This window comes from Seriola aureovittata, chromosome 6 (genome assembly GCF_021018895.1).
Source record: "Seriola aureovittata isolate HTS-2021-v1 ecotype China chromosome 6, ASM2101889v1, whole genome shotgun sequence".
Lineage (NCBI taxonomy): Eukaryota > Metazoa > Chordata > Actinopteri > Carangiformes > Carangidae > Seriola > Seriola aureovittata.
The window spans coordinates 16,546,013-16,568,567 of record NC_079369.1 but is presented as its reverse complement, the minus strand read 5'-3'; the positions used below and the strand labels follow the sequence as shown (position 1 = coordinate 16,568,567).

The 22,555-nt window shown below is 39.7% G+C and overlaps 2 protein-coding genes across 8 annotated transcripts; one reads left to right on the top strand and one right to left on the bottom strand.

Moving 5' to 3' along the window:
• The first annotated feature begins 433 nt into the window (after window positions 1-433).
• si:zfos-943e10.1 (GRAM domain-containing protein 2B) lies at window positions 434-16,740 on the top strand. 7 transcript variants are annotated; one of them, XM_056379371.1, is made up of 13 exons: window positions 434-633; window positions 10,309-10,482; window positions 11,202-11,265; window positions 11,501-11,573; window positions 11,670-11,773; window positions 11,879-11,977; window positions 12,211-12,282; window positions 12,769-12,837; window positions 12,989-13,088; window positions 13,385-13,474; window positions 13,764-13,863; window positions 14,361-14,468; window positions 15,122-16,740. In XM_056379371.1, the coding sequence occupies exons 1-13, from the start codon at window positions 542-544 to the stop codon at window positions 15,138-15,140; spliced, it is 1,164 nt and encodes a 387-aa protein (XP_056235346.1). In that variant the 5' UTR covers window positions 434-541; the 3' UTR covers window positions 15,141-16,740. The 7 variants fall into 7 exon arrangements, with proteins under 7 accessions (XP_056235346.1, XP_056235345.1, XP_056235344.1 ...); XM_056379370.1 differs by having other exon boundaries at window positions 435-633; window positions 10,306-10,482; window positions 12,992-13,088; XM_056379369.1 differs by having other exon boundaries at window positions 435-633; window positions 10,306-10,482.
• A 1,946-nt stretch (window positions 16,741-18,686) lies between these two features.
• On the bottom strand, window positions 18,687-22,551 carry lim2.2 (lens intrinsic membrane protein 2.2). Its single transcript, XM_056379345.1, has 4 exons — window positions 20,567-22,551; window positions 19,784-19,924; window positions 19,191-19,325; window positions 18,687-18,808 (listed from the first exon to the last, which is right to left on the bottom strand). Exons 1-4 carry the CDS (start codon window positions 20,742-20,744, stop codon window positions 18,738-18,740), a joined length of 525 nt encoding a protein of 174 aa, XP_056235320.1. The 5' UTR covers window positions 20,745-22,551; the 3' UTR covers window positions 18,687-18,737.
• Between the last annotated feature and the right edge of the window lie 4 nt (window positions 22,552-22,555).

The following is a 22,555-nucleotide window of genomic DNA, read 5'->3' as shown; positions in this document are numbered from 1 at the left end:
TTTACCCTCATACAGTGAAATTCAGCTTTCTATTGGTGGATGCAAAGCTGTATGTAAAATATTTCTAGTTACTGCCCCACCCTTGTGCACTGAACAGTTATCTTCTTTGTTACACGAGGCATGGTGTGATGTGGCACATGAAACACTGCTGTTCAATCACAATATGTATTCCCCATGTTGTTCACACGTGAAATCACACGTAAATTATTGATTATAAGGTCCACACTAGTGCTGTAATAACACAGGCCCTACCTTTATAGCTTTCAAGAAAGTGACAGCCCGACTACCATATTAGGCAATGGGCGGTCGTGAAAGGCAACTACCCCGTTCTGATTGGAGAACCCATCTGACATGACCGTTTTTTCTCAGGTCGTCGCCGACGCCGATTGGTTGGTTGACTTGGTCCGATTTAAGCTCATTATCTTAATCACCATAGATGAAGTGAGGAGAAAAAAAAAAAGCAGAAGCCAAAACAGGAACGGTGGAGTTTGGCGTGGAGTGTCGTTTCAACACGAACCGACCACCACTGGCTGAGGGAAGAATGCTTGAAAACAAGAGAGAGAGATTGAAAACCTTCCTCAGGAAGATCGACGAGAAGGCCATTGTCAGAATCAAGCACTTCATGAAAGAGAGGTGAGCGAAATGAATGTGGCTAGCTGAACCGCTATTTGCCGGTGAGCATCATCAACAGGGTGGCTAACGGTTAGCATTTCTTTGCTGACAACAACCTATCCAATAAGATTCGATTGTATTATCTCATATTATAGTACTATTTATCACAGAGGTATGAACTGTGTTTTTACGAACTTAGTTTTACTGAAATGTATATACAAGGAGAATATTGCTTTTACTCTGTGTGTAGATAATGCTAGCAGGCTAGCGATCTGCTTGTTTAAAGACGTTGGCATTTAAAGTAACTTTAGCATTAGCTAACGTCATACTGTGCATTATCAGTTATAATCATTGTCATTGAAATTAAACATTAAAAACAGTCCTTGTTGGCCACTGTGTTAAATATATTCGACTGTTGTAAACGCTGGCAGTTAGGAGCATCTTTGTCCATTAGCACACCCATTAGTGGAGAATCTATGCGGTTTGTTAGCATAATCCCAACATTACGTCGTTAGTTTAGGTATTGACGGAGCTGTTGATGACCTAAGCACATGACACCCTTGATATCTTTAATGACAGACTTGGATAACCCAGGCAAAATGTTTTCCAGTGGTAAAATGTAATGATCTTTATGTGAAAAATAATCCCATGGATGAGGATTGTGAAGTCAATATATCTGTTATAAAATTTTTAGGCTTTTCTGTGAATTGTTTGTACAGACACAGAGCAGGGGATGGCATTTGTACTCCTTTAGTTTACTTTACTTCTTTTATCCTGATGCTAATTTCCAGGAACTCAATGATTGACCCACATTAGCCCAACAAAGCGATGTGTTATGTGTGTTGTTTCTATCTAGTAGCTGGCTAATCCATTCCAGGCAGTGTAAATAAACACCATTACATGAGGAAGAGTGGTATAAAAAGAAAGCTAGTTCAGATCTGGTTGGTTCTTAATCTTGCATTTGCCTTCTACCTACAAATCATGACTCATGTGGGTCTATTTGCCATTACTATGTCACTGGATCATGGATGATCCAGTCCTGCTGAGATCCAGAGCAGAGCAGCCTGGCAGATATGCATTTATGCACAACCACATTCACTCGTACACTGTTTTGTGATTTGTGATTCTCTCTACCCACCAGGGAAACACACACATGTCATACATGGGTCAGGCAAGTCTACATTTTCTCAGAGAAGCCTATTTTTAGCTCCTGTGAGGCGACCACAGGTGGTACATGGTGTTATATAAAGGATTCCTGTATCTCACTGTTAGTACTCCCTGTCCTCTGAGCCTTGCCTTTCATTTTCCTCCCCATAGATAGCCACTTGCTGGGTGTCAAGAGCCCCGCCAATCAGACATAACCTGCTACTTATCAGCATAGCTGTGGTGTGTCTGTAGTGTGGAATGTGGGGTGATTATCTGTTTCCACAACACACACACATATATATATCTATACGAGTGTTGTGGCAGTGTCAGGCCTCTAAAAACGCAAACATCCAGCTAAAGTATTTTCATCCTCTCTATTTTCTTTTCAGTGCTTTCTTTGAGTAAATAAATCTCCTTATTGAAGATGAAAATATTCACTAAATGAAATGTGTTGCAGAGTAAAAAAAGTAGTTGAATGTAGCAAATGAGTGCACCACATGACTTTACACTGAACACATATTTGCTAGCTCATTGTAATTTGCTCTGCTTACAGGTTTGCAAGGCCTGCAGTCAGAGAAATATGAATTGCCTTGTTTAAGTAGGAAAGAACTTGGTATAGCTGCAAAGCTTTGTAAGATGGAGGAGCCTGGAATAGGCTGGGTGGGGCAGATTTGTAGGCGTCCTGTTGGCTCCAGGAAGATGCTCCCAGGACAGAACTTCCTTGCCGCTGTGGGCAGTGTAGACCATGTAGGTCTAAATTATGATATGGGCTGCAGGCGCAGAGGGAAAGCCCAAATTGGAGGATGAAAACCACATCGGCAGGACGTTTTATTGCTAAATGAAGGGTTGCATACTAACCAGCTGGTTTTGGTTGAACTTATCTGTTGCCTCTGTCAGACTGGTGCTAATGACTACTCCTCTGCCCTTGTCACAGAGCCAAGAAAAAAAGGCTATATTATTCTTGGCTGTTTCACCTTGGTACTCACAGCAGCCTGGCGAATTCCACTTTAAGTAGTTGGTATACATCCAATTTCAGATACATGAGGCTTTATGGAAGCTGATCTAAAAGTGTGAGTTAAAGCTTGACAGGTTCCTGCTCAGTTTTTTACAGTAGGATAAGGTTTGGTATGATGCCTTGCTGACAGAATGTGGCTTTGCTGGCCATAAAAGACTTGGCAAGTCAGCTTTTTTAATAGTAATCTTGATTTTGAGATAAACGTAGTCCTTGAAAAAGTGGCAACACAGGCCTTGACATCATTTTGTCAAGGTAGGATGCTCATCGGAGGCTGGAGTGTCTGTAGGAGAAATAGCAACAATAAAAAAACTGCAGTCCACTCCTCAGAAAAAGTTTTCACCCTCGGGAGAGTTTTTCCCCTTTACCACTTTATTTCTACCATCCATACAATGCATTAGCCAATTTTTTTTTCTTGCATGAAGAGTGCAGTGGACTTTTTTTTTAACACTTTCCTAGCTCAGTAAAAAAAACAAAAAAAAACTTTAATTTATCCAGACCTGTGATATCTGAATGACTTAATTAATTGAATTGACATGAGCAAATTATGTTATTCTCATGGTCAGGAGGTATACAGCAGGTAGTTACTAATCAATGAAATCACCTGCTGTCACATAGATGAACCCTCCTGCTTATTCAAGATATTTTAGATTTTAAGATGGTGTGTTAGCTGAGAACTGGCTTTTACCAGGTAACAAGTGAATGTGCACTTAATTTTGGACTCAAAATGATTTTGGCACATGTAATAGTTTTGGATTCCTCAGCTAGGAAACCTGCTGTTCTGAGGAGCTGAGATAAACAAATTTTACTGTAGATTAAATCCAAGCCCTGTTTGTGTATAGTAGAATGGCCTACTTTCACTTCGAATGATTTTAAAGTCAGGTGGGATTTTCCAGCCACCACCACACCACATCACCCCCCCTTGCTCACATGCCTGGTTGCTGAGAGTGCTCTGTCGCCTTAAAGAAAGACCCTTTCTGTGTCTGTGCCCAGTTAGCACAGAGGAAGTGGAGGGAGATGTTGCGTGCACAGGGCCGCATGACTTCCCACTCGCACACATATTCTATTACACATGCACACAGACACACTCTCTGTTCCATTTGGCATAAATACACTCACACACACACAGAGTTTCCTTGCAGACTTGAGCCCTGGCAGGGTGCCGCAGACTGCATGTTATTTTGCCATGACCACTGACTATTTTCCCTGCCCATCCTGAATGCTATGTTGAAGCTCACATGCACATACATACACAAACTCATTTCAGTCCAATCCAGTATAATATTTTGGGTTGTCTTTAATCTTCTTATTGCCTTTTTTTTTAATCGTGTTGTTCTTGTTTCTGGTTATGAATCAAACTTAGCTGTCACAGACCCATAACCCTGCTGAACAGCAAAATTAGTTTTAATTGTTGTGGAACACTGTCCTAAAACTGGATTATCACACATTAAAACTCCCAGATCATGTGAGTGGTGATGAAAGCAGTGCTCTGGTTTAGTTAGTAGGCTTTAACATTTTAACTGTCCCATTTGGCTCAATAAAGCACAGCTGCAACAATCTGTTGTGTTGCTTTGGAATAAACTGTTTTTGATTGGATGATGGGGAATCAGCAGTTCACGTGACAAAAATTATCCCCAGCTCTCCAGAAGATGGTGCTCTCACACTGTCTGGTTCTGCTTGTTCTCAGCTGATCTCGGAGGGATTTCATGGATATAAAACTTTTTGTCAGCTCACATGTGAACTTGGTGCTCATGCTACAGCACTTGCATTGGCTGTGGGAAAGCTTTCAAACAAGAGTTCTATACAGAAGCAGTCTTGTCTTAAGGGTGCTAGAGCAGCAGACTAGCTGACGTACGGCTGACGTCTGCAGCAGGACTCCTGGGATAATCTGTCTCATCTCGGGACAGGAAATGAAAGCATCATAACTCTTTACCCCCAGGAGTTCTTTTGCCAGCTGGAATGTTTTGTGCAAGAGATATCAGCCCCCACCTCAGTCAAAGCTAGTTTCCAGTCAATTTAAACAGTCAGTCATCTTTTGTGAATCCAGTGTAGGTTAAATGTTTAACTTTACTAGTGGTATTTTTATAATGGTCATCATTCAGTCTAAAAGGGCATTTTCTACCCTGTTATACCCCATCATACAACAGCAGCAATTCAGTTTATTGTTAGTACTGCAGAAAATATTCCATCTAACTGTCAGTAAGCATTTTTGCATGTTAATACTCTAAGTTTAGAAGAGTAACTTAAGTATGAGTGTACTCTGACCTTTGCAGCTCTAAGATGAACATGGCTATCGTGAGAAGTACCTCCTCAGAAGCCTTGTGCAAGTCTTATCTGTAGATAAAACATAGAGCAACAAATGCAAGTTGGAATTGCTTATACACTATGTACACAGGTATTGTGTAACGTGAATGACTAAGTGTCTCCTTTTGTCCAGTTGGCAGCATTATGATGCAAATATGTTCTGTGTACAATGTGTTAAGCAATATCTACATTTTTAAGACTGTTAAATGTCACAGGGATAAACTAATATTTTAAGGAATTAAATAGACTTTTGGCAGATCTCTAGTTGTCAGCGTTTTACAGCTTTTAAGTTGCTTGAGTAAGATGATTGTTGGGGAATGTTTACAGTCCATAAGGAGACTTGGATTACTTCCTAAATCAGTGGCCCATTGCTCAGTTTAACCTTTGACATCAATGGATAGCCTTTAATTCAACATGGATCATTTATATTGTTGGTACTCAGTACATATGTGTCGTCTTAATTTGCAGAAGTTCCACTGTTGGGCTCAAGGACTCTGAGAGGCCACATGTCTATAGCAAGGATCAAACCTGTGCCGTTTCTGATTATGACCTATTTAACACAGCCATACCATAGTGTTCATCCCGGAGCTCGACACCAAGATGTTTACACTGAAAACATGGCAGGTGGTGGATAGACGGGAGACATAAGGATTGATATATGGTGGCTAAATTAAGACTGATGTCACAAGTGCAGTTGGACTTTGTCTGTGTGAGTTTCCTGGATGGTGGTGTCATAGGTATAGAAATAGTCTTTCTTTCTCTCCAGCCAAATACAAATGTCCTTGTGTGATGGCTCCATTTGCATCCTCTACAAAGACTAAGCTAACTGTTGTCATGCACATTACTCTGGCTGCTTTTAAAGCCATCTCCTTGTTGTCATTGAGAACAGGCTATTGAATGTTATTGTTAGGCCGTCTGAACTGAGAATAACCTAGCAATGTTTCTGTCACCCCCCACATTTTCACCATCTACTTTCCCACTGTTACCTGTTTCCACGACAACACATTGTTAGACGGACTTAGAAAGGACAAAGCTGGGGATCTTTTCACTGTGTTCTTTCTTTTTCTCTTTCCTGCTGTGTATTCCTGGTTCTGGCTCTGTCTTCACATTGAGCTCTTTGCACTCCAAACCGTTGCAGTAAAACAGACCTTTACACCCTTTCGATTTGGCTTGAATGCTCAGGGTCTAAGTGCACTTTTGCTACCATACTCTGTCATTCAGCTGCATCGACCAGTGGTGGCTAAAATCTGTCAGACTGTAGAAGACAAGAAGGGAAAACTTAGTTGGTCATGGAGAGAAGGAAAGGTTTTTTGAATCCACATGATCATTGTGAGGATCTGGGAAGGTAAGTCAAGATAATGCCTTTTTCCCCACCAACCTGCAGGAAAGACTGTTGAGTTTGTAAAACTTTTTTGTCATACGTCTATCATGTGGTCACCGCTCTAATATCTGTGCTTCAAAAAATTTTTTGTGATCAACAGCCCATTTCCCTGAAAAAGTTTTTCTCAATAGATCCACTGTAAACCCAGGAAAACATGTTAGCATAGCAGTGGTCACAGATCTGACCATCAAGACTGTGATGAAGTGATTTATCTGGTCCCCTTAGATAATACTAGAACAAATGCAGACAGATCAAACTGTAATATATTTGACAGTAATCTTTATTTCACAGAACATGTCATCATGTGAGTTTGCTTTTTGTGCTGTAGTTTTCCACCCCTGAGACAAACTGTACTTTGGAGGGAATCCAGATAAATATACGCCTATAACTTTGTGCATTTCCATTTTAATCTGCTGCTGCAGAGAATTAGATATGCCTATGCTTGTTTTGAAATGTCAGGCGGGGTGTTAAAACTAGGCCCAGCATTGATTTTTGTCAGGCTGTATGACACAGTGGTCCAATAAGGAAGTAGGTCAGAAGTCAAGGCCTTTGTCCATGACCATTATACACCAATATCAAGTCAGCCGCCTCCTGCTTTATAGCGCTCATCAAGCAACACCACTTTCATGCAGTACATAAGTTGTCACTATAAGAGTTAGACGTCATGCTGCAAATGTTTGTCGACTTTTTTTTTTTTTTTTTTTTTTTTTTTAAACTCTCGTTACTATCACACACCTGTTCATGTGTCATGGCTTTGGCCTTGAACATTTATAGCTGACTCTGTTTCCTTGATTGAGACAGACTTGATAATCTTGGCATGAGATGTACTTTTCACACGAACTTGAGTGTTTCACTGACAGATATTAGATTTCCGGGAGATTTTTTTTCCTTCCTCATGTCCGCATGCCATGTTTCTGGAGATTCAACATGCCAGTATAATGACAAAAGCAATATTTCCTGGAAACTCTGCAATAAACATTATCCAGAGTAGAATTTGGTGGGTAGCTACAGACTGTGTAAACTAACATTAACTGCAGAGGCGTGATGTAAATGAGGTGTACAGATAATTTTCATCTAGGGTTCTGTGGTCAAGGTAATACAGGAACATTATCTGCAAGAAATTCCATTTTCTAAACTTCTAATATTTGTGGGGAAATTTCAGCCCTTCACTTGAAGTTTTGAATTTGCTGTGTGCGTTTGTAAATAGTGTCTCAATAGAGTGTTACAGGAAGCAGCTTCAGTATGACCTTGTTAATGGTAACAGTTCAACTGCAGTACAGACAGGAAGTTGTTGAGAAATTCAAACAGCTCATAGCCTTTGAATACTGCTTTTATTGCATTGCTGCTTGAACCCCCCCTGCCTTCTGTAAATAGTTCAGTTGAGCATACATTAACACACAACGGTTTCAGCTATAATTATGATATTGTTTTGAAAGTGTATAAACACCAGTCACAGTAGCTTATTGGCTGCCAAATTTACTAGCTGCTTATGTTATTTATAAGCATTCATATTTTAGTAATATAGTAAAGGACATCTTTTACAAAGGTGTTACCTGCTCAAGCTTCTGGAGTTGAGAAAATTACAAGCTGCAACTACAATAGACCTACCACACTGGGTTTTATTTAACATGGTTTATAACTCAACATTCAGAAACAGGCTTAAGCTTTAATGACACTTTAGAATGGAAAAAGATCCCACTGCACAGACAGGAAAGCATTTCTTGAATGGTATTTAAGATCTCTATGTGCTGTTAGCATTTATCATTACCCTTACCCCGCACTTAGACATTCGAGACTAATTGCAAGGTAAACATCTCGTTGAAGCTGCACTTCATGTTCTTCTCCCTGACCTTTACCCCAATTACTCAGATGACGAGACAAAGAAATTGTTCAGTTATGAGACGGGTTACTGACAGGGTAAAAGAAAGTAACACAAGTTCCTCCATCAAGAATCCTTTCTGAAAATGTTTATTTTGTCCAGGACTTAAGCAGTGCAACACACTATGTACTGTGAGTAGTATTTATTTTAATGAGATGGTATGTGTTGCTTTTTTCAAATGTCTGACTTCCTGTATAGCAGTTAGTTGAAGAAGGACTTTTACGGTTATGGTGTGTTGTTTTTCTGTTTCCTTGGTTAGATTCTTTGACTGAATAGAAACATGGATAATTCACCACTCCTAGATCGGTGTAGACGGGCCAGTCTGAGCACCTCACAAGTATTTTACTATCTCATTCGCACACAGAGCTGTTTTGAAAAGTCTCTGATCCTGCTTTGGCCTAAATCCCAAAAAGACAAAATTTTGATATTGGAAAAAGTCTGACAGTGGAAGATTTTATGAGATGGGCCTTGTTTTTCTTAAACATGCCTGTGCATGTGTTGCGCCCCGCTGCCTGTTAGGCCCTTTCATGCTTGTTCGGCTCTGGGGGAGTGGTTGAGTTTGACGTCAGCCACTACGGAGTGTCACACCATTCTCAACACAAAGTGGCTTCCTCTTTACAAGCACATTCATACAGCAACACAGCAGCAGTTTTTGTTTTTTTTTTCTGGCAGGATGTTGCGAAGGACACTGACTTAACTCGCACAAAAACTCATCTTGGACTTCTCATTTAGAACATTAAATCTTTTTACAGGTGGCATATTGGTGTTCTTTATTTTTATCATTTCTCAGCTTTAATTGTGTAAAGCCATTGTTTATAGCATATAGAGAAAAGAGCGGGTTTTTTTTTTGTTATTTTTCCTTTAAGGAAAGGAAATGCCTACTGTCAGTAGGTATATGAGTTTTCGTTCATCAAAGCGACTTAAATTGATCAGGTAAGGTGGCCTTTGTTGTTTGTCTTTATGAGTTTTGTGAAGCTTAAGGTTTTTTTTTTAATAGTTTTTTTCTTTTAGTTGTTTTGTTTTTTTTTTTTTAACTGGATGGAGGCTTTACGCAATCACTCAGCTTGTCTTGTGTAGTCTCATGGTTTGTGTCCTGTATCGTCTTTGTTAACATAAATCACAAGTTTAGATTTCTAGCAATAGAAATCAGCTGACTGTAGTCTTTCACTACATTTGTGGCTCATTTGTTCCTGGTCAAGGACGGGCCATGGCCTTTGAAGAGCACATTGGCTATAGTAAACCCTGCGATCCTTTTACGGGACTGTTTTTTACACTTTTTTTTTTTTTTTTTTTAAATGGCATGTTTGTAGATGCTTGCCAGTTTAAGCGCATGAGTATATGTCAAACAACTTGTAAAGAAGCCTGGAGATGTAATTGTCCAGTCATAGCCTGAACCCTGATGCAACACATATCAATAAAACTTTGTGACTTGGAAAAGGTTAACCTTTCCCAGCACATCATAAAGATAAGGCCATTCATCTCCGCAATATCAGTCCAGTCATCACAAAGCCTTTTATATTTGTAAAAATGGAGTGATTTGGTTAATGAATAAGACCTCGAAACAATGATTGTAGATGTGTGCTGTTGAGCATTTAACGTGGGTGCTAGATGACAACACTCAAAAGTACAGGAGATTGTTAAAGGCGTCTTTGCAGAGACTTATAAATGTAAGAACATTTGGTGGGTGTTCATTTCCCACCACCTATTCATTATATGTGGTTGAGGTTTTAGCTTACTGTGAAATGCTTGTGTATTCTAAACATACTTTGCACTGTGTCATGAAAACAATATTCTACCGAGATGGAGAGTTTGTACGTTTTGTCTTAATTCTGTCTGCAATAACTCCCCCAGGAAAAATACCACATGCTCACTGCATACGCAAATGAAAGGGATTTCACAGTAACAAAAATAATTGGCATGTGACTAAATCTGTGTTTTTTTGTTGTTTTTTTTGTTTCCCCCCATGTTCAGCAGCTACCCAGTAGACAGCAGTGGTGGCGGGCTGCCAGAAAAAGTGAAGAAAAGCAGGAGCAGCTTAAGCAATGGCAGCATCAAGAAGGTGGAGACCAGGAAAGCCTTGAGCCTGGAAGCAGCCCAAATCGAGATCCAGCAACAGCACAAAACCCTCACCAGACAAGTAGCCATCAGGTAGGACTGATGGATGCCACAAAATATCATAAGATGTTTGTTAGTTGCATCACCTGACAACATGCTGGCGTTCCAACCTATGAGTACACAGCCATACATACCACAGTACATACCATTCTCATGCTGTTGCAGGAGGTAATACTCCACGCACACATCTACAGAAGTCCCAGAATTTTGCACCATCATAATAAGCCCCTTCTTGTTAAACATAGTTATATGTTTATATTTTCATATATATGATATATGTTTTTTTAATTCATTTAAATCCCCTAAGAATGCATAAAATCACACATTTGATGTAGTGGAGACTTGCAGCTATTCTGAACATGCATCACAAGACCTGACCCAGCTCTCAGCTGTTCAGTCATGACACACACGTGACTGCATAGCCGTTGTAGCCTGACTATTTTTCTCACATGATTCAGTGATGCAGTGTTTGAGATTTGTTGGGATGAAGAGCGATTTTCTCTTCTCTTCATCCACAGAGCACTCACTTTTTTTTTTTTTAGGCTCTAAACATTCGTCTGTTTTCTCATGTTACTGAAACCTTATCCATTTTTAGCAACTATAGTGGTTTTCTTGCAAGAACATTGCTGCATGAAAGTGATAAAAATATATTTCTACTGCATGTTCGTGTCTCTGTTACCTCACATCAACATGATTCTTCTGAAACCACAGACCTCTTTTTAAACTGACAGCTGTGCCTTTTCTCTGTGCAGGTCGCAGACGTTCGATGTTGACAGCAGAGGCTTTGAGAAGACAGAAGGCCCAAGCACACAAAGTGTAAGTCCATAACTTTTAATTTAAACATTCAAAGAAATAGATTATTATACTTCAGGTGGAAGTACAAACCTGTGTGGTACTTTAAATGTACCATAATCAGTCAGTCAGTGTTGTTTGGTGAATGGGTGCAAGGCCTCAAACTAGACTAGTGCATTTATTGACACCTGAAGTGTCTTAATTTTTTCCTTTTTAATTGTGTTTTTAATTAATTAAAATTTTTTTAAACCTTTTTTAGAGTTTCATAAAGCACAACAAGACATTCCACAAGTTGTTTCCAGACATTCCTGAGAGTGAAGACTTGATACATGGTAAGTAAATGAAAACGAAAGAGAGATTCAGTGGCTGAATGAATGAATGAATGAATCATGTAAAACTTAAGTGTTTGTTCTCCCCTCCTCTCCCAGCATACATCTGTGCGCTGCAGAAGGAAGTGCCCTACCATGGTCGGCTGTACATCACAGACACCCATGCCTGTTTCTACTCTTCAGTCTTACTCAAGGACACTAAGGTAGACAGCGCCTCAGCCCTTTCCCCTCATTCCTTTTGGCTTAATGTTTGATTTGACTGGTTTCTAAGTCTGGTCTTTTCTATGTGTGGCTGTGTGCTCTTACAGGTAGTGATTCCAGTTTCCTGCATTCACATTGTGAAGAAGCAGAACACAGCTTTGCTTGTGCCCAACGCCTTGTCGATCCGCACCACAGAAGGAGACAAGGTAGGTTTCTCACCTCAGTTTCACACAATCCTTAATTCATGCTTGGTGTAGTTTGTTTAATAATTAGAGACGTTCAAAATCAAGTGTAGGCCATGCTCAACCACACTGGACTCTGCTTTAAATTTTATCTAATCAATGACTGACTGTATTTTATGTTTCAAGTATGCCAGCAGGGCAGATGGCTAATATTCCCGCTTATTTTTCTCTTCTTTTTATTCCCTCTCATTGTTCAGTTCCTGTTTGTGTCACTGCGGAACAGAGAATCATGTTATCAGCTGCTGCGTTCAGTCTCTCCTCAGATAGAGGTGGGTGGCTCAGTTCAAATGTCCTCAAAAATTCAAGAGTTCAAAAGTTCTGCTAAGATAAAATGTGGTACCTCTGTTGGGGAAAGTGTACATGATACTTACACGTCACAATCAGATTGTAAGCTTATGATAAGTGTTGATGCAACTGTATTGTATTACAAAGAGTATGAAGTACCTTGCTAAAAATCCTTAGTTGTGACTGTGAAAGTATTACAACACTGTGCACATTTTCTCATTATAAAATCTCAAGTTTAGTAAAATGAACGAGAAAAAATGCAATTTTATGACGGGGAGCAGAAACTTTAATGTTGTAACCCTGTTGCACATCTCTCAACAATTTATTTATACATTACCTAAATGCACAGTTTTAGAGCAAGTGGACTATCAAATCCATTTGTCAGAACGAACATCATAATAAGCAAGTCAAAATGACTGATAAAATGTCATTTTGGATACACTCGATCTAAACAATTCTTTCTGTTACAGGATGGTAGCACAAATAGTAGCCCGGTCTTCTCCTCAGCCGAGAACAGCTTTGATAAGAGCAAACTTGTGGTAAGAGACCTTTTTCTCCGTTTTTAAAAATGTAAAATATTTTATTTATTGTTGGTGTGCATAGGGGAATACTTGTATGAGAAGCCAAGTGACCAGAAACCTTGATTTTCTGTCTTTGAAGTTTTTGTAACGGCATTCCTTCATCTCTCAGCAGAACTCCAGCCAGTCCAGTCTGGACGACAGCTTCGACCAGTTCGACGGCTCTGAATCTCAATCTTTACAGGACCAGCCTCTGCATAGACCACACAGAGGTGAGAGGTCAACACCAATCCTCAATCCTTTACATTGCATGTAAATTCTTAGCAGCAAACAGTTAATGTGATAAATGTTTCATGAACCTCGAATGAGCATAGAGAAACATTAATGAATAACATTTGTCTGATCCTCAACTGACAGCCGCTATGCATAGATGGACAAAAAAACTGTTGACAGTTTGTTTTGGTGCTGTTATCTCATGTTGTCATTTGTGTTCTAGCCAGTACACATGCAAAGTCCAAAGTTGTAGGCTGACACTGATTTCTTTTTCTCCGTCTCTCTTCTTCAACAGAGGCAGTGCCTAATTGTAATAGCTCGCCTTTCAGGAGCCTGCACATGCAGCAGAGTGATAGCTCGTCTTCAGAGGAGCTGTCTGCTTCAGGTAATACACAAACGTACATGGGGTTTCATTGGTTACCATCATTTTAAGCACTTATGGGCGATATAAAGTAGTATTTGTTTAATTCCTAGATCGGCAGACACCGAGAAATACAAGTTTTTAAATTGTTACTTGGAAGACATCTACTACTTTGATTGTAATAAATGTTCTGTTTGCCCATAGCGTCATTTTACACCTTAATACTGTAGATCAATGAAAACTTAGGTGAAATATATGGTACAACTTGGAACCTTGACTCATGCTGTGCTTACATTTCTTTTTCCTGGTACAGGTGGATCGTGGGTTTGGAATGTGACAGAAAAGGCTAAGTCCATGCTGGTTCAGAGAGAAACCAGCACCCTCAACACTCTACTCTTCATTTACTTGATTTTGTAAGTAGCATCCTCTTCTTCTTCCTCCGTCTGTTGTTTTTTTTTTCAGTAACTCTCCCTTCTATCTATCTCCAGTGCCTTATCTTCCTATGTGCTAAATCTAAATCTGCTTCTAACTCTCGAAGTTGCACTCCTTAGAGGAAATGTTTAGGAATTTCAGAAACCTGTCCTGGTAGTTAGCATTCTTGTTGTGTTTCATTCCATAATAGGAAATTCAGGCTTGCCAAGTTTAACTTAAGAAAACTAACTTGAAACTTAAAAACTTTATTTTAAGCAAGTAAAATTAAGCCAATGACCCTTTTCTGCCTTTTATCTGCAGTGCAGTTTATTCATAGACAAGTGTGATATACAGTTCTTTTAGTGCCAGCTAAAAGAACTAGAAAAATATTATTTTAAGAAAGTGTTTCTATGCAAGTGTTTAGCTGATATCGTTAACCTTTGTCACAGTTAATAAAAAGGCAAAAAATGTGACCTGTCATATATTTTGTTTGTTTCAGGGTTGTGCTGCTGCTGCTGTCTTCAGGCTACATTGGTTTGCGTATCGTGGCTCTGGAGGAACAGCTGACATCCCTTGGGGCTCTGCCTGAGTTCACTTTACAGAGCGGGTAAGAAGTCTTTCTCTTTCGATTTGAGTCTTTTATTGTCCATGGCCGTCTTTCTCTGAGCATAATCTTAGATAATATAGCCCTATAAATAGGGTGTATGCCAAAGAGATGGAAAAGTTTGACTTGGCAGTGCACACAGTGTCTACCCAGTACAGCAGTGCTGCCTCACAACTACTCTGTGCCATTGAAGACACATTCAGAAAAATCTGCCTTATTTGTGCTCTTATTTTCACAAGGCTATAGAAATTAAAATATCCTGTTCATCTTTACAATGAGACTCATCAGGTAGTGGTTTTCATAAGTACAGTCACCCTGACACAAGATGTTGAGCGGCTTGAGGAAGAAAATGTTTCATTAATACTTTATCTTAATTGTCATCACTCTAAAAAGTTTAAATTGAAATGGACATTAAGTGGTTTCATTTTGATAGGAATATTTTGTGTTAGTTAGATGTGTTTGCAGAGTGTATTTATCTCATTAATTTTGAGTTTACTCTGTTGTTAGCTGTGTTGTATTTCAAGGAAACTGAGGGAAAATAATTCCTCAAACAGGCGTGGCCTTATTGCCAAGTAACTAAATACCAGAGTATTGTTAGGTGTGTATTTACTGTTGATAATGCCACTCTTAACTATTTCCCTCTGGTCTTTTCATAGGTACCGCCAAGACACATAACACTAGGTGACTAAAGGAGAGATTGGTTGACCTGTGACTGAAGGATTATTTTAGCCTCTTCCCAGCAGAACCCAGTGGAGAACTTGTGTACTCAGACTGTGCTGCCAATGTGGCCTGTGCTGTTGGCTTGAGGACGAGTGGCCAACCTGTGCAATTTCAAAGACAACTTGTAAACTTGAAGGGCTATACTTCCTCCTAGTGCAGTAAACAAAAGGACATGCCACGACTTAGTCGCACAGAGCCGAGCCAAAATGCAAACATACTGCCTGGTTGCAGTGTGTCTGTCATTCAAACCAAAGCCAAACGGCTCTAATTTAGCACGGTGCCACACTAGCCAAGGTGATGGGCACTTTCCTGACAGAAACTGTTCCACATCTGTGAATTTATGTTACCCATTGTCCTTCATTCATTCTCTTCTCCATGAGCATGCAGTCTGAACAGGGCTATACCAATCAGCATTAGCCTGCTATAGTGCTATGCATAGCCAAAGATGCACACAGTGCACGTCTATTGCATGAGTGCACGGAGATGACTTTTAATTGATTTTCTATCTCTTATTTACCCTTCCATCTATCAACAGTATATACAAATCTGTCTCTCTGTTTGACTTCAGTAACCTTTGGGTACTTCTCTTTTTAATGGCTCTTATCTTCCTAATCAGCTGTGGGTTGAAATGATGATAGCTGAATTCAGATCAACCTATGGAGGCTTGAAACTCTCCTGATGGTCGTATCCTTTCTCTCTTTCTCCAATCAGCAATGATTGCAGTACTACTTTCCTCTTACTTTGGCATGATTTAAACTTGTTTAATGATCAATGCTCAGAGGTTATTCTTTCTCCAGTCTCTACTGGATGAATGCATCATCAATGCACAAATATTTAGTACAATAGGATATGAGGAGGTAGTCTCAGAGGTATTCATTTGTTTTTGTGTACGGCTTTTCTATGACTTTGGTCTTGAAAAGTAGACTTATAATCTGTCTGGTTCAGATGTCTGTCGATGTTCTGTTTTTATACCGGGAAAAAATGACCACGTTGTGTTAAAGTACAAACATCTCTTTCACGGGCCTCTTGAGGACCAAGTGGCATTTCTAGAACTTTCAGGTTATTTAACGTAGCACCAATAATTTATTTCTAATGTTCATGCACGTGTCTGCAAAATCGACACTTAACTGATACTGTATATGCATTCTCGCTCTTTATCACCCAGAGAGGAGAGTATGCAACCACACTTGCTGTAAGGTCCAAGTTTTCATCAGCAAAACAAGTGGTCCCAGAAAGAAATTTCAATATGCAACAAATTATTATTATTATTATGCATGACAAAATGTAATTTATCTTTGTGTGCTGTTTTTTAATTGGAGCTTGATGTTTTGGGGGTAAACAATTGTAGAAGAAGAAGAAGAAGGAAAAAAAACAAACAAAGATGTGAGGTGAAAGGAACAGCTCAAGTGAGCGACCGCACTTTAAAAAATGTGTTGTGCCTGTCACAATCCATGACCCCAGTGTTCGGATCGAGAAGAAATGGCAAAGCTGGTGTTCTGTGGTATCTGATGGTGCTAAGACTTTTTTTTTTTTTTTTTTTTTTTTTTTTTTTTTATATATATATATATATATATATATATATATATATATATATATATATATATATATATATATATATATATATATATATACAAAAAAAATAGTTTTCACTCAGGGGTGGCGGGCACTACCTGCCACGTGGTTTTAGGTTCCCATCTTTTCCTTTGCCATTTCAACGTTCTAGTGCTCATGATGAGGTTCACATTCTGTACATCTTGGCTTTGGTGGTTTCTCAAATGTCCCTTTGAGAAAGAACACTTCTTTCTATTGAGATTCACTTGACTTGATTGATGTAACTATTGAGCTTCTCAGAATGATTGCTTTTCCTTTTATTCCCCCCTCTCATGGCCCTTTTCAACTGACCTAACAATGCATATCCACACCACATCGCAATGATCCAACATCACCCTTGTTGTGAAAGCTCTTCTTGACGAGGTGTAGCGGGTGGGTTTACGTTTGCTACTCCCTCTTTCAGGAGAGTCATATTCATAATGTGTCGCTAAGGTTTTTGTCAACATGCCATATACAGTACTGTCAGTTCTTATAATCCCCCACCAGGGGGCAGCACACACATCCACTGTCCTCAAAAAGGACTCAATGCAAGAATTTTAGTGATGAGGGCAGTATTTGTGTGGTTTTGCACTATTCAAAGTGTTGTAAATAATTTTGTATCAGTTGTTAATGTCCTTAATTCTGCTATGGTCCTATATATATTTATTTGCATTCTGTGTAATTCAAAGTAGTCTCTGTGAGATGGCTTTGCTATTGTTCAAAATAAATCAAACGTTGCAAAGTAAATGTTCCTTGTATTTGTGCTTTACTATTCCAACACAACAACTTGATCATGTGGATGGAAAATGAACTTGATCAACTAAGGTTTGGGAGTTAAAAGTAGAGAGAAGTGAAGATTTTTACAAAATACATAGTTTAGACTCACTTACATCTCACACCATATGTTTGGGGGAATTCTTCTGTGGCTATGCTCAGTCATACTGCACACTGCAGCTTTTATCAGTGCGTATACAGATTTTTTTTTATTTTTTTTAAAGAGATCGACAATTGAATCAATCTGCTTTTGAATATCTGATAAGTTTAGGGAGAACTGATTGCAAATAGATATTTTATTATTGCATTATTCTTTGGATATATAGAAGTACGAAATCAAAGGGAAATGGACTTGCTGTAGGTTTCTTGGAAACGTTTTGCATCTCTGAAAATCTTTTTGTGTCCGGTTCCAGTCCAGCTGTTGGTTTGTTGATTTGGGTTATTTGGTCTAAACCCCGCCTGATTCATATGAATGTGCTTGTGGCTGGTTTGGTGAGTCCAGGGTTACGAGAGCTAACACATGCGCAGCTTTGAAAGACCACACAGCCTGAATTTCAGGTGAGTAATGTGGTTTCATTTTACCTTGTGTTGTGCCTCCTGTATATGGCTCAATATCACCATCTGGTGGAGAATCTCTTACACAGGGAGATCACAATAGAAAAGTACGCTACTGATCAATGTCGCGCACCAAAGTACTCACCATCGTAGGAATATTACTGGAGATTCTCGGATGTTTTAGGAAAATCAGTGATAGTTCATGTGTTATTTGATTCAGTGAAATTATAAGTAGTATTATGATTCAATGTTTCTCACTGTTCATTGTTTTCTCTATATCTAAAAATAATAAAATCATTCTAGAAGAGTATGTCCCGATACAGAATCATCAGTGGCCTAATAAATTATGTTTTCTAGAGTTCTAGTCTGGTGGTCCTGGATATGTCGATGTGTGACAACCTCTGCCCTGATGTATGTATGCTGATCTGCTAATAACCTAAAACAAAAAGGTAAGATGTTTTCTAAATGTTGTGGTCAAGATTAAAAAAAAGAATAATAAGGTGTCAGTAAAAGAGTGTTTCAATTAAACCACACAGGAGTCTATGATTTCTATTTATTCCATTCTAAATGCTCAACAGCAGCCGCAACTTCCATGTCAACAGTCCTTGGAGCTCATCAGTGTGTTCAGCTTGTTCAGCTGTCCGCGTTATTAGAGGGAGCAGGTTCTGCAGTGGTTCTCTGGTAAGCACAGAGCTGAAACACGCCTGAAAGAAAATGAAATAAATCTTTGTTTTCATAAAATTACACTTAGCAATCTCCAAATATGATAAATGAAGTTTAATTATTAAATGACATGTGACCACTTTGAAAAAAGTCATATAGTATGACAGGTGATTGCTGACAAGAAAGGGAAATCACAGTAGAAAAATTGATCATTGTAGATTTGTCTCTGCACAAGAGCATTTAAATTAGATTTGTGTGTAACTTAATGTACACTGTCACTGTGTGTTCACTTGCAGGAGAGAAAAAGGTGCAACAAGAAGTTTTGTTCCTACTTACTTATCCAGGCTGCAGTCCTTGAAATTTACTCACAATAAACACAACTTTACCTTACTAAAAAAATTAAATAAAATATGCAATAAATACCTGCTGCAAAAGCCAGAATGATGGCCACCCAGCCAATGATGTAGGACCAGGAAAAGCGCCAGTCCAAGAAGCGTTTGCCAAAGAAAGTGACAGTCACTCCAGTGTAAATTGCCAAAGCTAGCAGAGCAAGGAAACCTGAGAACAGACAATAGTAAGGGGAGAAAATCCACTGAGTAAAGATACAAAAAGAAGAAACTGTGAATCCTTCCTGTATTTCCCCCAAGTGATCATGTAATTTGTTCACTTCTCAACTCATACAACCTGTCAACTGCATACTGCCCAAGACCGATGCCACCTTATAGTTTATCAATGGATAGCACCTGTTCTGATCTACAAGTTTTTACCCTAACCCTGAATATCTACTGACCCAAAACTAACACCTGTTGTAGAAAAGTCCCAGACAGCGTGATCACTCTAATACAAAAAAAAAAAAAAAAAAAGACACAACCTTGGCAACAAATTTTTGGAGCCGACTTTTGAATTCACTTGTATATACTCTGCACATAAGAGACAAGTCACGGTTCTAATCCGATGAACCTCACCTACCCACTCCACCTCTAACCAGCAGGTCACCCTGACATTGTGTGTTTTACCTGACAGCACCAAGGCGATGCCGCCTGTGCGGACCCTCCTGTTCTTGGTGCCATTAGTGAAAGCGCTGAGGCCGAGCACTACCCCAGCAAAGCAGCTCAGCACCGCCAGTAGCATGAAGGCCCGTGTGGCATCCCAGAAAGCTGGACACAGAAAGGCAAGGACCACACACACATCAACAGATGCTAACATTCAGTCCTACTTGTACACAAATACTGATACTTGAAAGTACTCACATTTTTGGTTTGCATGCTGGAATTTTTAGGTTTGCATTAGTTTGTCAATTTGCCAGTGTGGACCTTCTTCACACTCACAATGCAGAGATCTTCTGCAGTAAGCTGTTGGGGCTTTTTTAAGAAGTTTTCCTGATAAATCTATTGAGTTTTCTGCTCTTCTTTTTTTTTTTTTTTTCTTTTCTTTCAAACACTATTGGTACAGTTTTAGTAAGTTTTCCCACCATCAGTAGAAAGAGATTGCTGGGTCTTGCGACAGCCCACTTCATATCACTAGTAAATCTGTCTAGACAATAGGTGCAATATCCTTTGTCTTGCAGAAATTACCAACAAATTGTAGCTTTGTTTTCTGGATAGACCAGTGTGCTTCGTGTAGTTAATGTGTTACCATTCTGAAATAATAACTTCCTCAGAGACTGGCCACTTGTAATATTGGAAATGTCTTGAGTTAGAGATATCAGCTCAAAATATCAAACAGCAGCAGCAGCTTAAGTCTCTATCATAGTGGCATTCATGAGAACCTCAGACTTTTCCCACTTCTGGAGTACTCACCTACAGTTATGGTGTGGGCATGGCATTTGTGGTTTATGCAGAATCTCCAAAGCCCCTGATTGGCTGAGCTCCCCGAGTATCGATACTGCATCCAAAAGTCCGTTGCCGTAGAAACGATGAGAAGCACGAGGGCGGCCACACCGCAGAGTGTGCCTCCTCCTGCTAAAGAATACAGCATCGTGGAGAAGCCGGGGGAAACACAGTTCTCCTAAACATTCAGCAACTGTTTGTGGGGAAGAGAAACAGAGTGGTGGGAAAAGGTGCATCATTTAGAGCTCATACTCAATGAATTACTCACGGTTCCAACAGCAGTTACTGAGTGTTATCATTCGTGGAAACTGTCATTGTCAACTGGGAATTCCCAACCTGTTTTAGAGACATTATATTTTGTTCATCAAGCCAAATGGCTGTCATTGGTTTTCAAACTGGTGTGGACTCCAAAGATGCATGCAGCTGTAATACTGCATGTGTGCATTAAGCATGTTAGCCATTATTATACTGTATATCACGACTGTTCAAGATAACATAGGTCAAGTTTCTGGTCCAGTTACACATAGCAGTGCACCTCCATCCTCCTCTGCTAATCAGACTGTTCTGTTGTTTCAGATTTGACGGGTCATTACATTCCAGAACTTGCAATATGTGCTACAATCCTAAACCAATCAAATATTTATGATGGAAGATGCTCCACATGACATAAGCAAACCTGTAGCCTTCCTGTAGTTGCCATGTTAGCATGAAAGTGCTCAATGAAGTTTCAGAAAACACATTACATTTATAAGATCTTTTCTACAGCTAATTTCTTTAAAACAAGACGACCACCGCCAAAAGAAAGTTCATGACTGTTTGAACAGGTTTTTGTTTTAAAAAAAAACATTAACAGATGATCCTCATGAAGCATTTTTAAAACAAAGCGGACACAAGTAACCGAGCCATTCTTCAAAACGCTGTCAAATTGCTCATAGCCAGCAAAGTACTTGACCCAAACCGCTGGAAGACAATAAGCTTGCCTATCCGGCAGTTCAGAGCCATTGTTCACCACTAATTCCCCTCCATGCACCACAAACTAATCTTCCAATACTGAACAACTGAACTGTCAGCACTGTGACTCTGTCACCCAGCCAGCAAAACCAGTGATTTCATACACTAATTTCAACTCCTGCACTCCTCAATGTAGCGTGTGAAAAACCCTCCAAATTCCAAAAACACATCCAACTTAGATCTGAACCATAAATAGCACGAACAACTGGGTCTCAGGCCTAGTTTGTCAGATGTACAGATCATTTCCCCTGTAAGAGAAGCATAGATAGATCTCCACTTCATCTCTTCTTTGCCTTTCTTGCCGTTCTTGTTGTCTCCCAAAACAGGTGTTTGTTGATTTGCCTTTTAAAGCCTCAGAGCACGTAGTTATCTTCCTGGCAGTGCAGTAAATACAGATTCAGTGTAATTCCAAGTTTTTTTTTCCTGATACCTCTGGGTTGGCTGCTGTCTCTCCAGGGTCGCTGGCTGTAACAGTGTGCCTATCCTTTTTAAGCCCTGAACCCCTGGCACTCATTGTCCATCTCACAAAAGAGGGAATGATCGAGCGCAGCATGTGAGTGATGGTAAATCCCCCCCCTCTAGCTCTCTTCCCTGCACTTACCCCTCCAACTCTCATCCATCACCTATCAGTCTATCTAAACTCATGCTCGAGTCATCTCTTTGCACCCCGCATAACTTCTTCTTATTCCACTAATTTTTTTCTCCATGTTTTATCAAAACTGGCTGATCAGATCTGGCACCTACGGTAGGTGCATCATGAGATTCTTTTCTGTCAAAGGCCACGACCATGTCCCACCCCCCACAGTTTAGCCACGCCAGCGATTGGAGTGTGCAGGACAGGCACTGGCAGTCCCCCTATGCATTGGCAACATAGGCAATTGCCTAAAGCAGAAAGTAAGCATTTGTGCACTGTGCACCTTGCATTGTGTGCATCTCCTACCTACCTAT